At 40.6% G+C, this 24,809-nt stretch overlaps 1 protein-coding gene across 3 annotated transcripts in view; it reads left to right on the top strand.

Annotated features, from left to right (window-relative positions):
* Positions 1-24,809, top strand: part of BTBD9 (BTB domain containing 9) — a 401,740-nt gene that overhangs the window by 318,627 nt on the left and 58,304 nt on the right. For all 3 annotated transcript variants that reach the window (XM_082347838.1, XM_082347836.1, XM_082347837.1), the window contains exon 9: positions 4,097-4,204. In XM_082347838.1, the coding sequence (XP_082203964.1) occupies positions 4,097-4,204 (108 nt within the window). The remainder of the gene's footprint in view (positions 1-4,096; positions 4,205-24,809) is intronic.

Below are 24,809 nucleotides of genomic sequence, written 5' to 3'. Positions count from 1 at the left end.
TTGTGCCTTATTAGAACAAAATTTCTCTCCATGGGCAAAAAAGAGATTGAGCCAATTTTTCCTTTAGTGTCCTTAAGCTGTGCTTGCTTTTTTTTCAGTTGAATCAACAGAGGGGTTTTCATTCTTGGCTAAGCCTATATTCCAAGCAAGTATGCATCCTAGCACATAAATTAGAATCCCTTTTATATAGAGAACAAACTAGTGGCTACCAGTGGGGGGAAGGGGAGGGGGAGGGGCAATATAGGGGTAGAGGATTTAAAAAATGGTTATTATGGGATTATATGAAATCATGTGTGTGAAATTTTTGAAAATTGTAGAGCACTATAGAATTTGAAGAATCTTTCATTCAATTTTAAAAAAAGAATCTCTCTTAAAAACTCCTATGTGTAGGTGAGTCTGAGCCCTTGCTTGACAACCTGAGATCCATCAGTGTCCCTTTTCCACTCAGGAGTCACCCTGACCCCGCATTTCCAGCCCCCAGGGACTCTTAATAGAGGAATAGAGAGGAGATGTCTCAACTGGTATGTGCACTTGGCTGCTGTTCAGAAAAAAGAATTTAGGCCAGGAGAAATTATTGAGGTAAAGATTGATAGAGTAGGCTAATAAAAATTAGTATCTTCAGCATGCAAACTGTGATAGGCAGTGGATTAATATCCTTTAAATATAAAGGGCATCTTGTAAGTCATTAACAAAAGGATAAATATAAGTAGAAAATGGGTAAAATGTTCAAGTTCAATGATAAGTAAAAAACTGCAAATTAAAATAATGAGAGAGATTTCATCTATCAAATTGGCAGTATTTTTAAAGATAATATACAATATTGGTGATGATGCACAGAACAGGCATTTTCATACACTGCTGGTGGTGTGAGTATGAATTGGTGCAGACTGTCATTGCGGGTGAGGGGAGGGGACAGGTGTGCAGCTGTTCTATAATACATATCAAGGCCTCATAAGCCCTGCTCCAGGAGTTTCACTTCTAGCGACTTTCAAAGGCAATAACCATAGATTTAGCTTAAGAATGCTCATCACAGAGGTTTCAAAGCAGTGCAATATTATCAACTACCTAAATGTCCAACAATAAGAGACTAATTAAGTAAACTACGGGGCATCCACACAGTGAAATTCTATGAAACCAGTACATATGATGAGGAAGAATATTTGATGATGCAAAAAAAAGATATTCATAATAGGTCATTAAGCAAAGAAGCAGTTTGCACCATGTATATGTGTTGACAAAATTACTGGAATTACAAGTGATCTTCATTTTACCTTGAAAGAAATTGGAGGACTTTATAGAATAAGTTACTGTAACTTTTTCCATGAAACATTTTTCCATGAAAAATATTTTTCCATGAAATATTTCAAGATCTGGTTAGATTTTAGCCCAAAAGGGACTGATTATTTTCATTTGGATACACTGGTAGAAGCACTAACTCATGATTATCCAGAAGGATATGGATTATGATAAACCTGGCTCTCCATAAATAATCCAAAATTCCATTGGGAAACAGCCTCAACATCATCTCCCAAAAAGCCTGTTCCAGGGCTGTTCAATAAAGAGAATGGTTAATTATTTTGAAGTTTTTTTTCCTGGTTTTAGTCTACTTTGGCAGAGTTATGAATGATTTCAGCCCAGAACATATATGGAACATATGCTATAAACAGAGCCCACATGTTTGGAGTAGAATTTTTTAAAAACAGAGAGATCAATGATCTTTCTAAAAGGCTTATATTCATTCTGAGAGCCAAACATAGAAGCAAAAATTACATTTTTAAAAGTTACTAAGTATAAATTAATATAGGCTAACTGCATAAACATGCTGAGAGACTAGAGTAATATTTGAGGAAATGACTAATGAGGGAAATGATTCACTTTCTTATCACGCACACTGGTATAATCTAAAAGTAGAATTATTGGACACTAAAAACTATAGGGTGGATTCCTGTCTGATTGATTCAGAGTACTTTGAGAGATTAAATACTTAGGTGAGAGTTCAAGAGAAGCAGTAGCATGTGCAGTATTACACATCTGTTTATGCTTTCCAAAACCTTTTAACAGTTTTCTCTACTTAAAAGATGAATTCTAGCCTATTAAGTAGTGTGTACTATCATTGATAGCAAACAAAATTACAATTGAAAATAAGGAATTGAGGGGAAAGCGGAACACAGTGGCATTTCTAATCCTTAGTAATAGCTTTAGAGGTGACACTAAACTGAACTTGTGCAAAGGACTGTCATTGATTGTACTTGCAGGATTAAGGAGAAATAATACAAACTACTTTTGTAGAGTGATAGGTTATAGGTTGTAAACTGTGGCCCAGATACATAACCTGGGAGTAAAGGAAACATTTGACAGCAGAGTACAGAAAGGGGCTTTGGTCAGGACACCAGGTTGGAACCCTCACTGAGTTTAGATAAATTACTTAACAGCTTTAAGCCTCACTTTCACCATATATAATTTGATGAGAATAATAATGCTTGCTAAGAGCACTTTTGGAAAGATTTAATAAGTTACATAGAGCATTTAGCATAGGGCCTGGTACACAGTAAGCATTAAAGAAATTTTGGCCATTATAATAATAATGATCATTGTTGTTGTTGTTACAAATGATCTACTGATATTCGCTCAGCACATATTCATGGAGTGTAGGCTCTGTGTGAGAGTCTGTGCCAAGTCCTGCGTGTGGAAAAACCAGTAAGACATAGACACTGCCTTCAGGGAGCTCACTCTGTTCTAGCTGGTGGAGGAAACAAATGTGCATGCCCAACCGTAAAGCAATAAGATAGATATCTTGTATGGGAAGGACTTTTGAGGCTGAAATTATAGAACACAATGATCTCTCACCACAGTGGCACTGTCAGAAGCAGAAGGCTGGACTGTGTTCTGCTCCCATATTGTAATATTTAGATTCTTTTTTTTTTTTTAATTTATTTATTTATTTATTTTTGGCTGTGTTGGGTCTTCGTTTCTGTGCGAGGGCTTTCTTTAGTTGTGGCGAGCGGGGGCCACTCTTCATCGCGGTGCGCGGGCCTCTCACTGTCGCGGCCTCTCTTGTTGCGGAGCACAGGCTCCAGACGCGCAGGCTCAGTAATTGTGGCTCACGGGCCCAGTTGCTCCGCGGCATGTGGGATCTTCCCAGACCAGGGCTCGAACCCGTGTCCCCTGCATTGGCAGGCAGATTCTCAACCACTGCGCCACCAGGGAAGCCCTATTCTATTTTTAAAATTCAGGAATGACACACATACAGTGCGCAAACCTTTTGTGAATAGCTTGATGGATATTTACACATGTATATACCCATGTAACTTCCACTGGATCAAAATTAGCCCATTTCTAGCATCCTAGAAGGTTCCCTCACCCTTTCCCAATCATTCCCTCCCCCAGAGGTAACTACCATTCTGGCTCCTGTCACCATAGATAAATCTTGTCTCTTTTGAGCTTCAAGTAAATAAAATCACATAGTCAATGCTTTGGTTCTTATCTGAGCTAAAAAGGGGGATAAGAAGAACAGGAGCAATATGATCAATTTCTAAGAAATAAAAAGTTTTACTGACGAATATATGTTTGCCTGTATCTCCCAATCAGGCAGTCTTACGAAAGCTATGCAGAAAGTCTGGTCAGAATGAGAAGGAACCTGAAACATGTTTAAGGTCATTGGGGCATACTAGTAACTACCACTTAGAAGACCAATTAGAAAGCACAGATTTCCCCGTGAACAGTGGTCTCAAGGGTGTTACCTTTGTTCAGCCCAGCCAAAGAGATGAGAGCTGGAAGAATCAGGAAGGAGGATTTGGGGACATCTCCCTGATAAGCCAATCAGAAGATCTTTGCCACTTGGGGGACAGAGGCCGCCTGGGGTTGGGTGACTTGTGAAGTAAATTTTTAAAGAAACAGGCCTCTCACTGCAGGCTGACTCCACCTTCTCCCAGCATGCTTTCGTTGGGGATTCACTTTCTTTCTTTAGTCCTGGAAGTGTGTGGGCAAAGAAGACAGGTTGGAAGGCTAGAGTAGACATAGAGCCCCTCACGCACACAGCCTAAGGAAAGAGCCAGATGGAACATTCACAGCATTCTTATGTTTTTCTTCTGTTCAGGTTATTACTGTGGGACTGTGACGATCGGAGCTATAGCTACTACGTCGAGGTTTCCACCAACCAGCAGCAGTGGACCATGGTAGCCGACAGAACTAAAGTCACCTGCAAGTAAGTTACATCCTTCAGGAATTTATGCCACTTTAAAAGACAGTCTTTCCACTGGATTCAGAAGGTTCCAGTGAAGATTCATGGAGTCACCAAATTATATTCTTATTTGGAGGTTAAAACATTCTGATGATCCTTTACTTCAGTTTTTTTTGTTGATTTTTTTCTGTTTTTTTTAAAGGGGTCTTGTGCCTCTTTTTACTTAATGAGCCTATAGTTCTTTTTTTTTTAATTAATTAATTTATTTATTTATTTTTGGCTGTGTTGGGTCTTCGTTTCTGTGCGAGGGCTTTCTCTAGTTGCGGCAAGCGGGGGCCACTCTTCATCGCAGTGCGCAGGCCTCTCACTATCGCGGCCTCTCTTGTTGGGAGCACAGCCTCCAGACGCGCAGGCTCAGTAGTTGTGGCTCATGGGCCTAGTTGCTCTGCGGCATGTGGGATCTTCCCAGACCAGGGCTCGAACCCATGTCCCCTGCATTGGCAGGCAGATTCTCAACCACTGCGCCACCAGGGAAGCCCTACTTCAGTTTTGACTATTAAGTACTTGGATGAGAATTTACTTTATATGACCAAAGAAGCATTTCTTATTTTGTGGTTTTAACTTGACTTTTAAAAGTGGCATGTATCTAAGCAGGGAAAAGAAAGATACTTTCCACATGCAATCCTCTCTCAGGTCCTCCCGCCACATCCCTTACTACCCCTTCGGGACTTTTTTCTTCCTTAGTGAGTTTTGCTGATGCAATACACACTTTAGTAGTATTCTGAGACTCTCACCTATTCCCCACCCTCATATCATTCTCAGGGTTACCTTTAAATATTTATTTAATCTCATGTTAGTTACACTGTTACCTAAACTAAGGAAAGTTTGTATCTTAGGTCTCCTGGGGGAAACAGAAACGTTTCATGCATATGGCATTGGGGCTGTGTTTGACCTTACCTGGTTATGGGTGAAGCCAGGCAGAAGGATTATGAGTTCTGACCAGCTTAGAATCATGCTAAGAATGAATGTAACCACCACTCAGATTGAAATTAGCACATCTGCAGCATCCTAGAAGGTTCCCTCATACCTTTTCCCAGTCATTGCCTGAAAAGAGCTCAGTACCTTTTTGTGTAGAGCCAGATGCTGTGGGAGGCAAGATAAAGCAAATAGCTGGGATTTCTTTTTTTATTTTAATTGAGATATGATTCCCATACCATAGAATTCACCGTTTTAAACTGTACAGTTTAGTGGTTTTTAGTACGTTCAGAGTTGTGCCATCATCATGACTATCTACTGTTCCAAAACATTTTCACCACCCCAGATAGAAACCTCCTGCCCATTAGCAGTCTCCCCATTTCCCTCCAGAGCCCACAGCCCCAGCACCCAGTAATCTGCTTTCTGTCGCTATGGATTTACATATTCTGGACGTTTCATATAAATGGAATCATATAGTATGTGATCTTTTGCTCCAGGCTCCTTTCACTTAGTATAATGTTTCAGGGTTCATTCATGTTATAGCATGTATCAGTACTTCATTTCCTTTTTATGACTGAATAGTATTCCATAATATAGGAATATATATAGCACATTTTGTTTATCCATTTATCAGCTGATGAACATTTGAATTGTTTCTACTTTTTGGCTATTATGAGTATTGCTGCTATGAACATTCCTGTACAAGTTTTTGTGTGAACGTATGTTCTCAGTTCTCTTGTATATATACCTATGAGTGGAATTGTTGGGTCTTATAGTAACTCTATGTTTAAGTTTTTGAGGAACTGCCAAACTTGTCCACAACAGCTGTACCATTTTGCATTCCTACCAGCAGTGTAACAAGGTTTCAATTTATCCACATTCTTGCCAGTACTTGTTATTGTCTATCTTTTTGTTCATAGCCATCCTAGTGGGAGTGAAGTGGCATCTCATAGTGGTTTTGATTTGCATTTTCCTGATGGCTAATGATGTTGAACATCTTTTCAAGATTTCATAATAGCATTAATGATGGCTTGTTTGAAGCAATGTCTGACATCCTCACCATTATTATTATAGTAATTTTATAGCATGTTTGTATTGGTTAGGGTAACATTTGCTGCTGTAACAACTAGTGGCTTCAATATGTCAGTGGCTTAACACAGGAGTGTACTTCTCAGTCATGAGTATTCCTGGTTGTCAAGTGGCTCTTCACAGATGATTGAGGAACCCAGGTGTCTTCCTTCTTGTGGTTCTGCCATCATCTAGGGCCTCATCAGCATCATTTGCATCTAGCTGATAGATGGGGAAAGAGCAGAGAGAAGGTAAACCTGGATCTGAACAGCCTTGGCCTGGGTATAGTAAACATCACTTCCACTTGCATTCCTCTGGGGAGAACTAGTCAGTTGCCACACTAGATGCTAGTAGGACTAGGAAACGTAGTCAGCTCCTGGCTGGGCAGCCACTTCTCAGTGGATCACAGATCTTGTAGCCATCTCTACCATACCATAAGAAAACTAACAATTATTTAGTAACTAGTATTCCTTTACCTGCATGTATTTTATCTTATTCTGTCCTGAATACAAAACACCTTGTGTGGGATATTGTCCTCATTTTATAAAAGAGAGAATGAAGGGCTCTTTCTCCGGTACCACATTCCCTCCTAGAACCCAAAGCATTGCTAAACCAAGGTGGATGATGAAAACTGGGAAATGAAGTGATTCACTTATTTCCAAGCTCCCAGAACCCTTTTTATACACTAGGAAGGCCTTCAGGGCCCATGAACAACCACCCATTTATCTTTCCAGAGTCATTGCTTATTGGGTATACAGCTCACAAACCAGACCCTCTCTTCCTCATCTTTTACACATCTCACTGGTTACCATCACCCATCTCTTCTGTCATTTTATGAGTTATAAATTGGATTCCTCATCTCTTTTATGTCCCCCTGTTGAAGGTGTTATACAATTAGGTTTTCAACAAGAACTGGTTGACTAACTACTGACAAGGTACATAATATCATAATGATTTTATATTTATTTAAATGGGTTTTTCTTGATTCAAAAACCCATTCACTCATTAGATCCTCTCTTTTTAATTTTTTGTTTCCATTAGTTGGTGGGTTTCAATAATATAGGTGTTTTTAACCTTGTATGTTAGCACTTAGATACTATAGCAGTAAGTGTTTTACAAATTAATAAATAATATATTAGAAGAACAAGAGTAGTAGCAAGAAGGCGAGTGCCTATTAATCCTCTAGGAATCAGTGGAGCCAAAGGTTATGATTTAATGTTTATAGACATAACCTGAATCTATTATGCCTCCCATTTTTGAGTTAGTTCTTAGAAGATATATTGGTTGGCCAACAAGTTCGTTCAGGTTTTCCTGTAACATCTTATGGAAGATATGTAGATGATAAAAGAAGAAAGCCTTTCCTTTTGAACTAATGTACTCCAGAGCAGTCCTCAAGAGAGGATCCTATTAGCTTCAAGTATTGTAGCCTGTTTTTTAGTGAAATAAAGTATGCAAGTCATGTTATAAATGAAATTCTATAGGACCATTAGAAATCAATAGCCCTGCCTCTTGATAGCATTCTACCTAGTCAAGAAATCAGAGGACAGATTTTTGCTGTCCTCTGAAAAAGACCTAGGGAGTGAGATTTTCCAATGTCTTCCTATAAATTCCTGCTCCTGGGTTAGGATAGTTTCCTTTTTTGGCCTGCTACAGTTGGAGCTTTCAAGATAAAGGCTCATTTTCTATCATAGATAATCCTGTTTTTGTATTGACTGATTTGGGGTTTTTCCCAGCTTATTGAGATGTAATTGATATATAACATTGTATAAGGTTAGAGTGTACAACCCAGTGATTTGGTATATGTATATATTGCGAAATGATCACCACAGCAAGTTTACCATCCATCACCTCACCTAGTTATAATTTTATTTCTTATGGTGAGAACTTTTAAGATCTACTCTCTTAGTAACTTTGAAATACACAAATGTACTGTTAACTGTAGTCACCATGCTGTACATTACATTCCCAGAACTTATTTATCTTATAATAGGAAGTTTGTACCTTTTAACCACCTTCTCCCATTTCCCTCACCCCGCCCCCCCAGCACCTGGCAACCATCAGTCTGTTCTGTTTCTATGAGTTTGTTTGTTTAGATTTCACATATAAGTGAGATCATACAATATTTGTCTTTCTCAGTCTGAGTTACTTCACTTAGCATAATGCCCTCAAGGTTTACCTATGTTTTCACAAATGTATCAGCTGATTTTACAAAATTACTTTTTGTTCTCTTTTTTCACATCATCTATTCCTGTACCTTTTAACCTTATTTCCCTTTTTTTAGAAAATAAATTATTTATTTTTGGCTGTGTTGGATACTTGTTGCTGTGCGCAGGCTTTCTGTAGTTGAGGCGAGCGGGGGCTACTCTTCATTGCGGTGTACGGGCTTCTCATTGCGGTGGCTTCTCTTGTTGCGGACACGGGCTCTAGGCATGCGGGCTTCAGTAGTTGTGGCTCGCGGGCTCTAGAGCGCAGGCTCAGTAGTTGTGGCGCATGGGCTTAGTTGCTCCACAGCATGTGGGATCTTCCCGGACCAGGGCTCGAACCCATGTCCCCTACATTGGCAGGTGGATTCTTAACCACTGCGCCACCAGGGAAGTCCCTTATTTCACTTTTTAATCGTTGATTGCTTTTCTCTACTGTCTTCTAAATTGCTGAACCCTAAATCTGTGTCAGTACAGTAAAATACTAACATCAGTTTTTCTTCTTTTATTATAAATGTAAAACATGCCCATGGAAAGTTATTTTCAACAGTCCAAAAAGATATAAGTGAAAAGTAAATTTTTACCCTCCCATCTTCTGTTTCATTCCTCAGAAGTAACTACTTTTGACTTTTTTTTTAGTTTTTATAACTTCTCAATTATAAATAATATTTTTATATCTCTCTTTATCAACTTCACTAACTCCTTGGTATAAAAATAAATGAGGTATTTAGCTCACTTAGCCACTCCTCATTTTTTGTTAGTTATGTTTTTCTTTTTAGTTCTACTATTACTTACCTTTTAAAATTAAACAATGTACTTAAACCTCTATTTTTTGATCCATCAATTGTGGATAGTATTTCTTGACTCCCTACTATGTTAGTAAAGAAATTACCACCCCTACATTTCCCTCTGTCTCTCCCCATCTGTTAGCTGTCCCACCTCATTGACATTGTGAAGATTTATGATATTATTTTCTGTTTTTTTTGATTTATTTAAATCTTCCATGTGTTGGCTATAAACTAATCCTGAAAGGGGAAAACCACTAAGAACTCATTATAATATTATGATTATATAAACATTGCTCCCTTCAGATCTAGTAATTCATTGGCTCTGTAGTGAGGGAAATGCTGTTCAACGTCACTGAACTTGTGTCCCTCTTGGAAGAATTGTACTGTGTTCAGATCACAGATTTGATTTTCTTACAAGTGCTCAGAAGTATTCCACAAATGATAAATAACTAGCTTCATATTAGCCAGCTTTTTGTTTTCCTGGAGTTCCTAATTGCCTCTTTTTCCTGTTACAGTATGTAAAGCATACTCTTGTTTGCTGGTTAATTTTTTTTCCCTTTTTTTTAATTGACGTATAGTTGATGTACAATATTACATAAGTTACAGGTGTACAATATAGTGATTCACAATTTTTAAAGGTTATACTCTATTTGTAGTTATAAAATATTGGCTATATTCCCTGTGTTGTACAGTATATCCTTGCAGCTTATCTTATACATAATAGTTTCTACTTCTTAGTTCCCTACCCCTGTATGGTCCCTCCTCCCCTCCCCACTGGTAGTGACTAGTTTGTTTTCTGTATCTTTTTTTTAATTTTTATTTAAAAAATTTTTTTTATATTTTGGCTGCGTTGGGTCTTCGTTGCTACGCACGGGCTTTCTCTAGTTGTGGTGAGCGGGGGCTATTCTGTTGCAGTGCACGGGCTTCTCACTGAGGTGGCTTCTCTTGTTGCAGAGCACGGGCTCTAGGTGCACGGGCTTCAGTAGTTGCAGCACACAGCCCTAGAGTGTGCAGGCTTCAGTAGTTGTGGCATGTGGGCTCAGTAGTTGTGGCGCATGGGCTTAGTTGCTCCACAGCATGTGGAATCTTCCCAGACCAGGGATCAAACCCGTGTCCCCTGTACTGGCAGGAGGATTCTTAACCACTGCGCCACCAGGGAAGTCCCTGTTCTCTGTATCTTTGAGTCTGTTTTTTTTCTTTCACTAGTTTGTTGTATTTTTTAGATTCCACATATGTGATATCTTACGGTATTTGTCTTTCTCTGTCTGACTTATTTCACTTAGCATAATATCCTCCAAGTCCATCCATGTTGTTGCAAATGGCAAGATTTCATTCTTTTCTATGACTGAGTAGTACTCCATTTTGTGTGTGTGTGTGTGTGTGTGTGTGTATATCACAGCTTCTTTATCCATCCTTCTGTTGATGGACACTTAGGTTGCTTCCATATCTTGGCAATTATAAATAATGCTGCTATATGAACATTGGGGTGCATGTATCATTTCAAATTAGTGGCTTTGTTTTTTTTGGATATATACCCAGGAGTGGAATTGCTGTGTCATATGGTAGTTCTATCTTTAGTTTTTTGAGAAACCTCCATACTGTTTTCCACAGTGGCTGCACCAGTTTACATCCCATCATTGGTTTATTTTTGAACAGACTGCTTCCTAGGCCTACTCTATAGCTGTGATCTTTTTGTAGAATGTGGGTAAAGGGGTAATCAAACCCTTTTTCCTTTGCAGGAGATATTGTCCTTTGGCCCAGTTACCTTTCTAGATCTCTTCCCCTGAAAATCTGATCGAAGTGGAATGTCAGCTGGGTTATTAGGCAACATTGCTTATGATAAAAATCACCCCTGATTGGTCAGTTGCATCTGGCTGGGAGGACTTTTAATATCTGGTTGGAAGTCATAGCTTTGGGTTTCCTGAGTGTGATGACTTGTGACTAGACATGTCCCTCATGAAAGTTCTGGGATCTGTGTTTATGGAACTATTACAAGAGATACTATTTTCAATTTGAAATATAACGCTTCTAGGCCAGAGAGGCCCCACACCTGCCCAGAATAAGTCTTATACACTCACCTGAGCTGTGTCACTTGCATGCCAGCAGGAATGACTCCTGTACATTTGTATGGACTGCTACAAGGACACCCCCTGAGGAGAAATGCCTGCTGCTACCCTGGTGGCACACTGTCTTTTCTCTTCTCTCTCCTGGGTGAATTTGAAGCCAAATATGACTTGATTGTGTCTTAGTTAAGAAGATCCCTTATGAGCATTGCACAGAGTAAATCTATAGGTAATCTCTTCAGAAAGGGTATGTGGAAGGCAAATTTTCAGAATACTTGCATACCTGAATCATAGTTTAACTGGGTATAGAGTTCAGTTCCTTCAGAATTTTGAAAGCTTGGATTTATTGCCATCTGTCATCTAATGCTGCTGATGAGAAATCTGATATAAGCAGATTCTTATTCTTTGTAGTAATTTATTTTTCCCTATAGAAGCCTTTAGGATCTTCTCTTCATCCTCGGAGGTCTTAAATTTCATGATGGTATGGCTGGATGTGGGTCGTTTTTCTTCCATCCTGCTCAGTTTGCTATTATATGGAAATCTGCCCAGTTCCCCTCAGATTTATGAATAGTGTTTCATCCACCTACCATTTTCTAGAAATTCAACAAAATCTTGATTTGGTAATAGCCTTCTTTTGAGTTTGCAACACTATTATGAAGGTGTCTCCTTTGTATTTCTTTGATGTCACCTACTGGTTTCCAGGAAGGGAGCAAGGTAAATGTGCCGATTATGTCGGCCATCTTGAACTTGCATTCCCGGAAGCTCTACTGCATGGGCTGTTGATACTCCCCAGTGACCCCGCATCTTTTCCCTTTCCTTCCTTGTGCCTGGCTGCGTTTCTCCTGTGTTATGCAGCTGTCTTGTTTCCTGCCAGCATGTGCTCCTTACATACTGACCTCCTTCATGTTCATTTTTTAACTGTTTCTTCACTTTGTCTTGGTCCCATTGACTAATAATTCTGTCTGCCAAAGTGTTAGCGATGTAGGCCATCATCTGTCCAAGACTGTGCCCCCTTGGCAAACATTTTGGCAAATATAAAAAATTAGATATAAAAAACTGGGTAATACTGAAGATTTTCTTTTTCCACTTGAGATTTCTGTGGTCCTAATCTGGAACTACCTAGTGTCACTAGATTTTAGGCTGATTTTCTCACAGACTGTCCATCTTCCTGCCAGATATACTAGTCATATTTCCTTTTGAGTAAGTTTTCTTCCCTAGCCTAAGTGGTCATTAAAATGATGTTGTAAAGAGTTTTTAGGGAATTCCCTGGCAGTCCAGCGGTTAGGACTCCGAGCTCTCACTGCCAAGGGCCCGGGTTCGATCCCTGGTTAGGGAACTAAAATCCCATAAGCCATGTGGCATGGCCAAGAAAAACCAAAAAAACAAAAGAAACAGAGTTTTTAATAACTTAAGAAAATACTTATACAAGATTTTTTAAACAGGATACAAAATTATAGAATTATAATCACAAGTAGGAGAAAAAACAATGGAAGAAGAAAGCCAGAAGGAAATATGCCAAAATGTTAATAATGGTTGACTTTGTATATTGGGATTAGGGAAATTATTTCTAGTTTCCTACATTTTTGACCAATTTACATGTACTTCTTTTAAAATCAAAAGGAAAACTTTATTTGAAAATGATTTTTTTTTTTCCTAGCTGCTGCCATAAATGTCTTGTAGAGATTTGCCCTTGACATTATTTGAGTAGCATATGCTGGCAGAGTGGCATGGTTTATTTACTGTCAGCAATAAATTAAAGAAATTAAATAAGTGCTATACATAGCAATATCCTAGTAGCTTTTCAGAACCTTGAAGCCACTTACCCTAAGCACAAGTGCTTCCCTGAAAAGGACACCTGAGCCACATTTTCCTTATGCTTCTCCCCTTGGGCCTCTCAGAGCCCAGTTCTCCAAGAGTACTTCTTCCTTTCATCTTTCCCCAGGACTTCAGAAGTCCATTTCCACTTGGGTTTCCCCACTCAGAGGGGCCTGGCCTACTTGAGACCGTGGAACACTACCTTGGATCAGGCAATTTCTATAGCATCCTAACTTTAGAAAGTTTCTCCCCAGGCCTTCCCTGAGAAGCACTTTGACAGTCTCTATGTCACCTGGAAAGGCCTCTGTAGGGACAGCTCGTCTGCTCCCTGTACTTCAGCCTGACATTATTCCTATCTGAGAAGCAGTTTGTCCCCTTTGCTGAATGTTCTGTCATTTAGTCCTGGGGAGGGGCAACATTCTGTTCTGGGGTCTGTTTCTATTTATTCACTAGGAATCTTAAAATGAGAAGTCATGTTTCTTTCTCTAAGTGCTGCAGTGGTTGAGGACAACGGGATAAATTAAAGGTGGAGAGTCACAGCCTCAGTAAACTCTGCCAAAGTGTAGCAAGATTGAAGAACGGGACATTTAAACCTAGACTGTTTATTTACCTTGTTGCATCTTCTTTGCCATTGTTAGTGATAAAGTTGAAAAAGCTTTCGTTCCACCAGCTTTGTTTCTTAGGCTGGCACTTAACAAAACGAACATCTTGGGTTGGTTCCAGGAGGTCACTGCTAATCATGTGACCTGGGGTTGTGTGTAGAGGGCTTGGGGTCACTAATGTGATGCAATAGAAAGAAAGTGGGATTTAATGGAGAAAATAACTTCACCATTGAGACCGCTGATGAGAAGAAGTTCCTATTTAGTGTGCTAGTTTTAGTTTCCAGGATGGGATTGCAGATCTTGGCTGTTGCATAGGTCTTGTATTGAAATATTACCATTTTTTGTAAGTCTGCTGTGGTCATGGGTGGGCTGCCCTCCTCAGATCCCCTTCCCTGAGCAGTTGGAGGAGTGTGCTTGCTGCTCCTTCTTGAAGCGTGAGCCAGTTAATGGGCTCTGGTTATGTAATTGTCACTTTAAAAATGTTCGATGGAGATTTTATTTTTCTCTTTTCATACTTAATTCCATTTTTCTACACAGCATTTGACAGCAATGAAAAAAGCTAGTCATGTTCTTTCCTGTGTTTTTTTTTTTTTAAAGGGCAAACATTGGTGTTAATTTTGTCAAGAGTTTTAGAACTTGAATGATAGAGAAACATGTATCTGTGAGAGGAATGGCAAAAAAAATGAAAAAAAATAACAGAATTCAGATAAAACACAGAGGATATGTCTGGTACTAGGCAGACCCCTGAGTTAATGATGAGGTATCAGAGCCTGCCCTGTGGAAGGCATCTATCTGTTAGACCAGACTTGGAAACACTTGTTAATCATACTTTTGTTTATGGGGTTATGAAGTAGCCGGAGTAGATGAATATTTTGGAATAAAAAACATCAGAAGGGAGTCAGTCACTTATCCCTGCATGTCTAGAGAAGGGATTTACCTTTTATATTTCAGAAACTTTTTAAGGAAAAATTTACCCCTCTGTTGGAAGCCACATGGAAAGTAGATTTTGATGCTAAGTATGTGAACTGAGTTGTAAGTTTAGAGGTATCAGCAGGTTCTGTGGACCACCAGTGGAGAGGCTCCTCCCGCCCAGAACATTTGACAGGTGATGGCTCTGGAAGGAAATGAAGTCCCCTTGGATAGCCAATGATCAGGAGAGAAAAGCTGAGAGCTCTTTTCTCTCTTCCTTGCTTAACCCAGGAGCAGTGTTATTCTGTGAGGATAATAATTTTCCATGCTTATTATTTAAAAAAAAAAATGAGGCATGCCTCAATAAAACTTTCTCAGTGAGCTGTGTGAGTACACTTAAAATGTACATAGTCAGAAAGATTTTTCTTTTTTATGGAAATAGCTTTCATATTAATATTATAGTCCAGTTGACAAAGATAAGTCAAGACCACCTAATCCAACTACCATCATCTGTCTCCTCTCTCCTCTGCTCTGCTAACTGACCCCTCGACATTCTCGCTGTACCCTCCCTCAAGTTTACCTCACTTACTGTAGCCAGAGTGGCATTTTTCAAGCACAACTCTTGAACTATATCTGCTTTGAACCTTAACTGGCTTCCTATTGCTTTCTGGATGAAGACCATGATTCTTCATGTGGCCTAGAGGACCTACACAGCCTGCCCCGCTCCTGCCTCTCCAGACTTATTCTGCATCACCCTCCCTGTGCTCCCCATGTTCACATCAGCCTAGCTTCCTCTCACATCCCGCCACGTGTCATACTCTGTCCTCCCACAGAGCCTTTGCACGTGCCATGGCCTCTCTCTGGAGCCCACACCCCTGCCCTTTGTCTGGTTAACCCTTATTATCCTTTTGTTCTCAGCTCAAGTCCACTTTCTCAGAAAGTCTGCCCTGACCACCTGTGGCGACCATTGTTTGTTATTCCCTCTCAGAGAACCGAGCTTCTTTCCTTTGCAGCTGATACTACAGTTTGCACTGACACTTTGCTTATTAGCAAGGTTATTAAATTCCTGTTGTTCTTCCCCTCTAGAATGTAAGCACCATCAGAGCAGGGATTTGGTTTGTTTCACTCACTCTTAGCCATGGTCTCCTAGCAAGGACCTAGCACTTGTATTGTTTGAATGAATGAATGGATGAGTGCTACCACTCTGTCTCCAATCATGCATGCGTGTTGGTTTCTTTTGTCCTGCTTCTGTCTGGAGCTCTTGTCATCACAGAGCTCAATCAGGACCTCTGTCCATCCCAGCTCAGATGCTGTCACATAGAACAAGGAGGAGTTTGTGGGAGAAAATAAAAGTTGCTTGTTGCCCTGATAATGTAGTCCTTGTAGACTAGAAATGTGTCTTCCCAGCATCCCGTTATTAATCCGTTATTGATCTGTCATCCTTGATTCATTTATAGCCTTATTCCACAGCTTCAATTATTGCCAGAGTTTAGTTTTCTCTGGTCTCCACCATCTATCCTTGCCCCTCAAGTTAATGACTTAGATCCCCCAGTAACAGTTTATCACTTGAGATTGGTTACTGGCTGGAAGTCCATTACTTTTATTTTTAAACACTCACAGAGAGAATAAAGTTTTTCTTTATGGAGGAGCTGAGTGCTTTAAAAACTGTTTGCCAGCTGTGCCCCTTTTACTTTGGAAATTGATTTGATTTAAAATCCCAAATTTGAAAGGTTAATATGTCTCAATTGTTTCTCTGGATTTTCAGAGTAAAAGGTTAAAAAAGAAAAAAAAAACTGGCCTTAATCTCTGAGGAAGAACTCTAAACCACTTGGTAAGGCACTCCATGTGCCTCTCCCAGCAGGATTAGAGTTTGTTCCACAGAACAGATCTCACTCTGGAATCCTGGAGCTCTGGATCCCTCCCGTGGTTTTGGGATGGCTTTCAGAGAGTCCAGAGAGGTGCTTGGGAGGCACCCCCCCTTACCATGACCAACCCTTGATTAACCCCTTCCCTGAGATAGGCATTGCCGATAATGCAGTGCAGTCTGCCCCCTCCCCTGGGCCTCTAGTCAGAGTCACATAACCCCGAGCAGGCAAGCAGACTGGGCACCTAAAGACGCCAGAATAACAGTTGTCACAGAAATCCATTTATTAAAATGAGTGGTCAGCATGTGATCTGCAAAAAAGGAAAGCAGAGCCTATTTGTTGGTCAGTGAACAAACGCAGCAGGAAGGAAAGTCAGTGTAGTTTTGACCACATCTTCTTAGAATGACCTGCCTCAGTTTGTCCTGGGTTGGAATGAGAAGTGCTGTCTTGGTAATCATGCCACGATTAACGCTGACTCAGCTGAATCCCAGAGTGCTAAGAGGCTGGTGTTTTCTTCCTAGGTTAAAAAAAAGAAAGGGGGCGGGGAAAGTGTTCCTGTGAATTCAGGTCTCCAGCATGCACATAGAATTAACTTTTAGAGCTAAAAGGGCACTCTTCCTTTACTATCTGATTTATTTTCTTGGCTTCATGGGTCTTTTCCATTCATATTTTCTATTAAATGTTGGCCCCTTCTAGAATGGCTTCTTAAACTCAGTTTGTCTAAAACTAGGCTCATCATCATTTTTCCCCATAAAGCAGCCCCTCTCTTGATGTCCCTGCTCATGTTGGTGGTAGTACAACTTCTCCAGGGCATCTCTTACCCCTTTGATTCTTTCTTCTTTGCCTTCCACAGCCAGTCAAGTACCATGTCTTTTGTTTTACACCATGTCTTCCTTTATTTCTATTTCCTATGTTGCCTCCATCTTAATTCAGACCTTCATACCTCTCTCCCAGCATATCACAGTGGCCTCGAGTGGACTTCCCTCGATCTATACTCTGCATCCGTTGCTGTTCCGGTGTCTGGAACACTGTTGCTGGGTTCGTCTGGCTGTGATTCCTTATTCCCCTGTACAGGCACCTCCAGTACCTGAGAAAAGCCTCAGATCCTTGCCTGGGTCATCTTCTATTTCTGTATGACCAGCTTTCCCCAAACTTCTTGTTTTCAAATATTCTGTCCTGCTGTTAGACCTCATGCCCAGATTTCAAATATACAATTACCGTATCTCTCTGACTCTTGCCAAACTTTCTAACCTTTATCTCTTTAATTCTGTCTTTACAGGTAGCCTACTTAACTTTCAGTCTGGTCCAATTACTATTGCCAAATAAGTCAGTGTTTTAGATCAGCTAATTATCTTTATTTCCGCTGGCTGATCTTCATGTCTCTACCTGTCCTCTGTTCCCTTCAAGACTCAGCTAGAAATGCTCTGTGAGTTCTTCCTTGATCTTTCTCCTCCCGAATGCAAGTAACTGCTCCATTAGCTGAATGCCCACTGTAACTTGTTTACATCTAAGTTGATAACATTCACTTTTTCTTAGATCTGTTTCAGAGAAGGGAGGAAATAAGGGGCTAGGCTGGGAGGAAGTTTGCTTTCTAAAAATCTAGCCATTTTTCAAGGTGCAGTGGCATCCCCCCCACCCCCCGTGGAAGTACAGGGCCAGATTTTCTCAGAGTAGCCTCTACAGTAGTTCATACGTCTATAATCAAGTCCGTAGCCCAACCAACTTTGATTGAGTCATATTTGTTGAGTGACCCTAGTAGGTAGAGGCTACATTGTAAAGGAAAATACTGAGGAACCAGGAAGACATTTCTCCTCTGAAGGAACTTACAGACTCTATACAACTTCTGAATGTTTGGGAGCCATTGCAATACACACACACACACACAGAATGTAAAATATAAAACAGGATCCTATAATCATAAAATATTGTGACTCAAAGTACCTTGGAAATCATAGTCCAAGCCTCTCAGTTGACACAAGCCTCTCAGTTTACACTTGCCTTTCCCAAGTCCTCATCTAATGAAAGGGTCCAGATCTCCTGATTCTGAGTCCCCTTTTCCCAGAATTTTGCGTAGCCTATAAGACCATAGTAAAAAACAGACATAAAAGGGCTGTAAGAATATAGACATGGTCAGAAAGTGGCATGGGGTTAGGGAAATTCTTCTGGAAAAAAGCATTTGAGCCTACCCCCCTACTACTGGCCTACATGGTAGCTGGGAAAACTGGTAATTTCCTGACCAAAGGGACCTATGAACTTCAGATTTAAAAATCAGATAGACATACAAGTCAGAAATAGACTCATCTTCAAGAAGGTATGATGAGGACTATAGATTACAAAGAAATCCACTTACATTTTCATATAATTTCCTACCTTGCTATCACTACTACTTCCTCCACACAGTATTAATTTGACCAGCTTATTAATGTTTAATCTAATCTAATGTTTGTAATGAGCACTTGTATCATAATTCATACTTTAAAAGTTGGTTTTAAAAGTATAGTCTCTAAACCAGATCACCTAGGTCTTCATTATCCAGGTTTAGAGTTATTAGCCTCTGTTTTTCTTCCCTTTTTCTTCCTATTGCCTACTTTTAAAAAAATCATTACACTGTTCATTAAGCCATTTATTAGACTGTTTCCTTCTACCAAAAGAGACTTGCATGTGTGTTTTTCCTCTGTTTTAAGCCAAGATCCATGAAGCATATTTTCCCCACAGTTGACATTTTCTTTTCATGATCCCTTGAAATGGAATGTAAGTGAATTTCACCATGGCGGTTGTAAGTTATGTACTGATTTGTCAGTAATAAACATTTCTTACAAAGTTTTAAAGTGTAATTTTAGAGTGGTGATCATCTGGAATTGCACACATTTACCAGATGTTTTGGAAGGAGCTAGTGAGTGCTTTCTGCTCATACAGTTTTCACCTCTGTATCCAAATTTATGCAACAGTTCAGAGCCCATGTAAAAAAAACCTAAACTGAGCAAAAGAATGTTTGTGCTCTTAGTGACGTGGCTGCACAGTCTTGACCAGGAAGGAGTGGTGAGTAGTCACCTTGTTCGTCCTTCTACCTCCAGGCAGAGTTGCAATTAAACTTGTCCCAGAATGTTCATGGTTTTCCTCTGGTGAAAAACTCTGGGTAATATCCCTTGCTTCCTCATCTCCAGTTCACGTGTTGGGGGGGTGGGGGATGCTCAGGCAAAGGAGGGCAGACATGTTGGTACTGCTGCTGTCAGATGCAAGTAACTTGTTTATATTGTTCTTGTTGCCTTCCTAATTCTCTAGGGAGTTACCGAATTCTCTGTAGGATTTGGCAATGGATATATAGTCTTAATAGAAATTCAGACTGCCGGAGCTTTGAAATGTATAGTCTTTCCTCTAGGGTGTGCTGGGGGTGGGGGAAGGAGGGGCTCATGGAAGCTTGGCTATTTGTTTCACATTTCTGAAACTCTTCAATTCATTTTTCCTAATTAAAATAAAAATCCAAACCTATACTAATCTAATGTTGAGATCCCAGGTTTAAACTAACAAGAGGATATGATTCCAAAGTTCATGTTCTCACAGTACCAGTGAGCCCCTGTATCACAGCCTCTGCCTGTTCATAGGTGCTTCAGGTAGATTAATTGAAGACCTCAAATGCTCAGATATGTGGCTGTATTGCGCCGCGAGGACAGAGAGCCACAGTAACGTCTAATAATCAAGTTTTTAGTAAGACATGGCATGTGCTGCGATCTACAATTACAAATTCATTCAATTTGGGATTTCTAGTCTGGTTTTCAAATTTATACCTTCACATTGCATTAATATCATATTCTTACATTAGTATTAATTACCTTTATAAATTTCTGAGGAGATGAGAAGGGAGGACAGGGCACAGTCTTCTAAGCCATTCATATTTGTGGATGGAACAACTGATTTTCTCGGGCACTATTTCCTTAAGTTGCTTCCTTAAGTAAGATTATCATTCAACTCATATTGAATCATTGCCCTGCTAAAACCCCCAATTCGTGGGACACAGGCCCATGTTAACTCTAAAACGTGTTAGTGATCCATCCATAACTTAGCAGACGTATTTTTGCCACTGCTCTAGGTCAGGCACTGTGCTTGCTGACTGCTTCCCTCCTCTCATGGGCTTGTCAGCGAAGCTTTCCCAGTCAGCTCGGGACCAGTAGTAACTGAGGGGCCTTGATCCAAATGTAAATAGAGGCATTTGTGGATTCTGACATACTTAGCTAGACCAAATCTTCTCTGAGTGAATCAGTAGGGGTGACATTTATGGGAGCAAGCAGCATGCTAAATCTGGAAACACATACTACATAGATGGGAGTGAGCTTGGCCTTGGTGGCTAAATAAAGATCACTCGTTCTCCCTTCATCCTGCTAGAGGGAAGTTCAAGTGTGCCTTTGAGCAGAGAAGATCTTCCTGGAGATGGCAGAATTGCAGCCTGCACACTCAGCCCATCCGCTTCTTTGTTACCTTTGTACTGGAAACAATAACCTCAGTCGCAGGGAGGCTGAGCGAATTGAGCGTGTTTTGCTGCGCGCCTGTGCCAGCGCACTGGCTGCCCTCTCTGACGCCAAGTGTGATGTTCCGTTTGTAATGAGCACTTGCCGTTTCTGTAAACTGTGTAATACCATATAATAAGTAGTAATTTCCCACTTATCCTTGATAACAGGAGTTTTCTGCTTGGCTTTTAGTGATAGCCAAAATGTGAGTGGTTTTTTTCCCCCTCCCCATATGATGAATTTCCAGAGGCATCTTTTTTTCATAAGCTAGATTGACAAGTTGTTTTCCAAGTGTGTCCAAAATGTGTAATAGCTAATCTTGCCTTTAAAAAGTCAAAGTCAAATAAAATGGTTCTGAAGTAGCCATTTATAATAAAATGACTATATACATTCTTAAGCTTGTTTTAGCTGTCTCCTGGCTGTGCTCTTCCTCAAGGGATTAGTAGCTTGAAGCTTAGCCCAGTAGCTTGGATGATAAAACTGCCATGTCTCAAGTTATTGTTTTAAATTTCCTGTGAGAGATTATGTCTTAAGTATAAGGTGAACTCGCCCTAGATAACTTTGGTGCCCTTCCTGGAGAGAGGAAGGAAGGCCGTTATGCTGTGTACTCTTCTCCCCCGAGTCACACACTGTCCAGATTGGTTGGAGTTCTTGCTCTGATTTCTCTTTTTAATCATTGGGAAATACTTTCAGAAAAGAAATGGACACAGCTTTACATTGTAAACCTTCTTACCTCCATTTAAAGTCATCCCTTGACTTTCCCTTGATGCTCAGAACACCATAAAATTCAGTGTTTTTCTGTAATAAATTAAGACTGCTTTTTCATCAGACTGTCTTCTCCCTTTCTGAGATACAGCTGGCATTATCTATTCATTCATTTATTTCTGTAGGCCTCTTGGTAACCACTTACCCCTATCAGATGGCTTGAGCAAGACCAGCAGCTGTTGATTTTGTGATATCAGGGAAGTCTTATGAATCATGTTGATGGGAGCCTTGGTACTTCCATGATCACTGGGTACTACCTTTTATCTGTCACAGAGCTGGCCTTCCTGCAGATTTCTTGCCTGAGACTTCGGTGTGTCTGACTTGCTAAAACTAGGATATCAGTGAACAGTGGCAACTAAGATGCAGAATTTGCTTGAGCTGACCTCACTTAAAAGATGATTGTGCCTTTTTGGCACAAAAAGTTGGATTTGTTCATCAGAATGACTGATCCTCTGTGTGCAGAGCTCTGTGTGGGGTTATAAAGAAAAGAGAAGATAGACCACTTGCCTGTGGTCTAGTTCAGAAACAACATACACATCAAAAAAGACTCTCCTATCAGCTCTTTCCAAGTGTCACCTAAAAAGCAAACTGAGGTTGAATAATTCTTTGTTTCCCATGTCTGCTTAAAAATTCATTCAAATCACAGAAGAATTAGTGTGCAGTTTATGAAGAAAGTTTATTAGAACTGAAAAGCAAGCAAGTCACACTTTTACAGAGTTAGGATGGTGATCGGCGAGTTGTGGGAGACGTGTGCTTGGGCAGGGACCTGGCTTCTTACAGACGCCAGCATTGCCAGCGGCGCTCAAAAAAAGTGCCTCTCTCCCATTTGGTACATCTATGCTCTCGTAGCCCTTTGCTTCTCAGATCTGAATCCAGATGCACCATCTCAATGGCTCTGGAGTCTGGGGAGCTATTGTTTTGTGTTCTTCCTCCCTCCGGGCCTTCCACTGAAAGGCTACCCTGCATGTGGAACTGAATCGACTCTGCACATAAATGCTCGGACTCAGGTGGAAGCAGACTTTTAATCAAACACCAATAGAACAAACCATTCTCTACTGAAATCTCTGGAGTTGTGGTATCACTGGTGCCCACATTTTCCAGTTGTTTCCTGGGATTTGATATCTAGCCCAGCAGGTTGTCTTTGGGGTTTACTTAGATCAGTGTAATTAAATTAGAATTTATAGTCTTGTGGTCCTTCTACTTAGGAATTTTACACGGAGACCCCCTCGCTGCAGACTGAACATTGTGTGTTGGCAGTCAGTCGTGATCAGAATGAGGGTCTTTACTTCAAAGCAGGAGTGGTTTGCCCTACATTTGATTTGAATGTTATTGTTTAGCTTCTGTTAGGATGTTGGGTATTTGACTTTCAGGTTTGGGCATAGCTTCCCAAGTTGTTTGAAATGATGTCACAGACCAGTGTTCTCCTTTAGAAATGTATACATCACATGATTTGTTAATTTTAGTACAGTGAAAAGTAAAGTAACAGGGGGAAAGCTATGGAAAACTCAGGATTGTATTTTCAAAGAGAGAACCTAAAATTTGTACCACTGTTGCCAATTCCTGGTCTCTGTGCTGTTTGGAAAGGGAGCTGAGGAGGAAAAGCACATAATGGAGAGCGAATGAGGAAAAGGGTGTAGGGAAGCAATGTGAAAGCCGTTGTCATAGTTATTATTTCTTAAATGAGGCACGCCTTTCCTTTAAGAACGTCTAACTTACGTCTTCTTGAGAAATGAGAATTCTGGCTTATAAAGAGATCCAGAGTGTCGGACCCCATGCAGCACCCTTATGCCAAGTGCTGGGGCCTGCCTGCCCTTTTCCCTCAGGGCAGGGATCTTTCAGTGTCATTTTGCCCAAGGGGTCTGTGGGCAGCACTGCATATCAGTATCATTGGTTTCCTTGTGTGGTTTGTTTTATGCATTTGAAACCATTCTGAGAAGGGGTTCATAAGCTTCGCCAGACTGCCAGAGAGATCCGAGGCACAAAAAAAAAGGGAAGGTCTAAGTGTCAAATGAATACTCACATACGAAAACCTTTGGATAAAGCAGGCATTTTGAAAAAATAGGAAGCACGGGTTTACAAACATCTTTGTTATCGTGTTTTTTTTCCTTACCTGATTTCTATTTGATCTCCCATGACCTTGTCCATCTGGGGCGCACCATAGGTCTGGGGCCATTTGCCGCTAAGATGAGCACGTCAAGCTCATCTTTGTCACTGACCTCTTCATCTTAAACCTTGAAGTGTAGTGACCTCAGTTGTTACACTTCAGCCAGTGTTCCTGGGAACCAAACGAAGTTCTTTGCAGTGGAACCTGAGCCCTCCTCCCCAGGCTCAGATTTCAGAAGCAACTCTCTCTTTGGAGCTGCATTTGCATTTGCACAGAAATCCTGAAGGTTTGTTCTAAGAGATCAGGGGTGGGGAAATGCGGCCACACCTGGCTTCACTTCAGCCCTGGCTCTGATCCTCCAGGCCCGCCTGCCTTCTTTCAGGACTCCTCCTTTACTGACAGGAGAATACAGTATCTGCCTGCTGGAAGCTTGTGCAGACCTTTATCATTCAACCCATTTTATGAAGTGCAGTTGACCCTTGAACAACATGGGGGTTGATGCACAAATAACTTATAGTCAGCCCTCTGTACCCACAGTTCGTACACATCCGTGGATTCAACGAACCCCGGACTGTGTCATGCTATGGTATTTACTATTGAAAAATATCCACGTATATAAGTGGACCCTTGCAGGTCACACCCACATTCTTCAAAGGTCAACTGTTCCTACTGTGAGGTTGGTGCTATGCCAGACAAAAGTCCACCTGACCACAAAGTTCAAGAGCCCGTAGGAGTGGGCTGACGCTTGCAGTGTGGCTGCCCCAGGTGACTGCCCCACCCCCAAGGAAAGTTGACCCTGGTGGAGGAAATAACGCAGGCATGGATGTGAAAGCCTGTGTTGGAATTGTTTGTTTTAAATGTAAAATGGTTTCAAGCTCAGCCTTTATATTAGTGATTATGTTCTTGAAATATTTACCAGTATCTTGCCAGTATCTTGCCATGTTCTTGAAATATTTACCAGTATCTTGCCAT

The sequence above is a fragment of the Balaenoptera borealis genome (assembly GCF_965194805.1).
Source record: "Balaenoptera borealis genome assembly, chromosome: 12".
NCBI lineage: Eukaryota > Metazoa > Chordata > Mammalia > Artiodactyla > Balaenopteridae > Balaenoptera > Balaenoptera borealis.
This window is presented reverse-complemented; position numbering and strand designations above follow the sequence as displayed.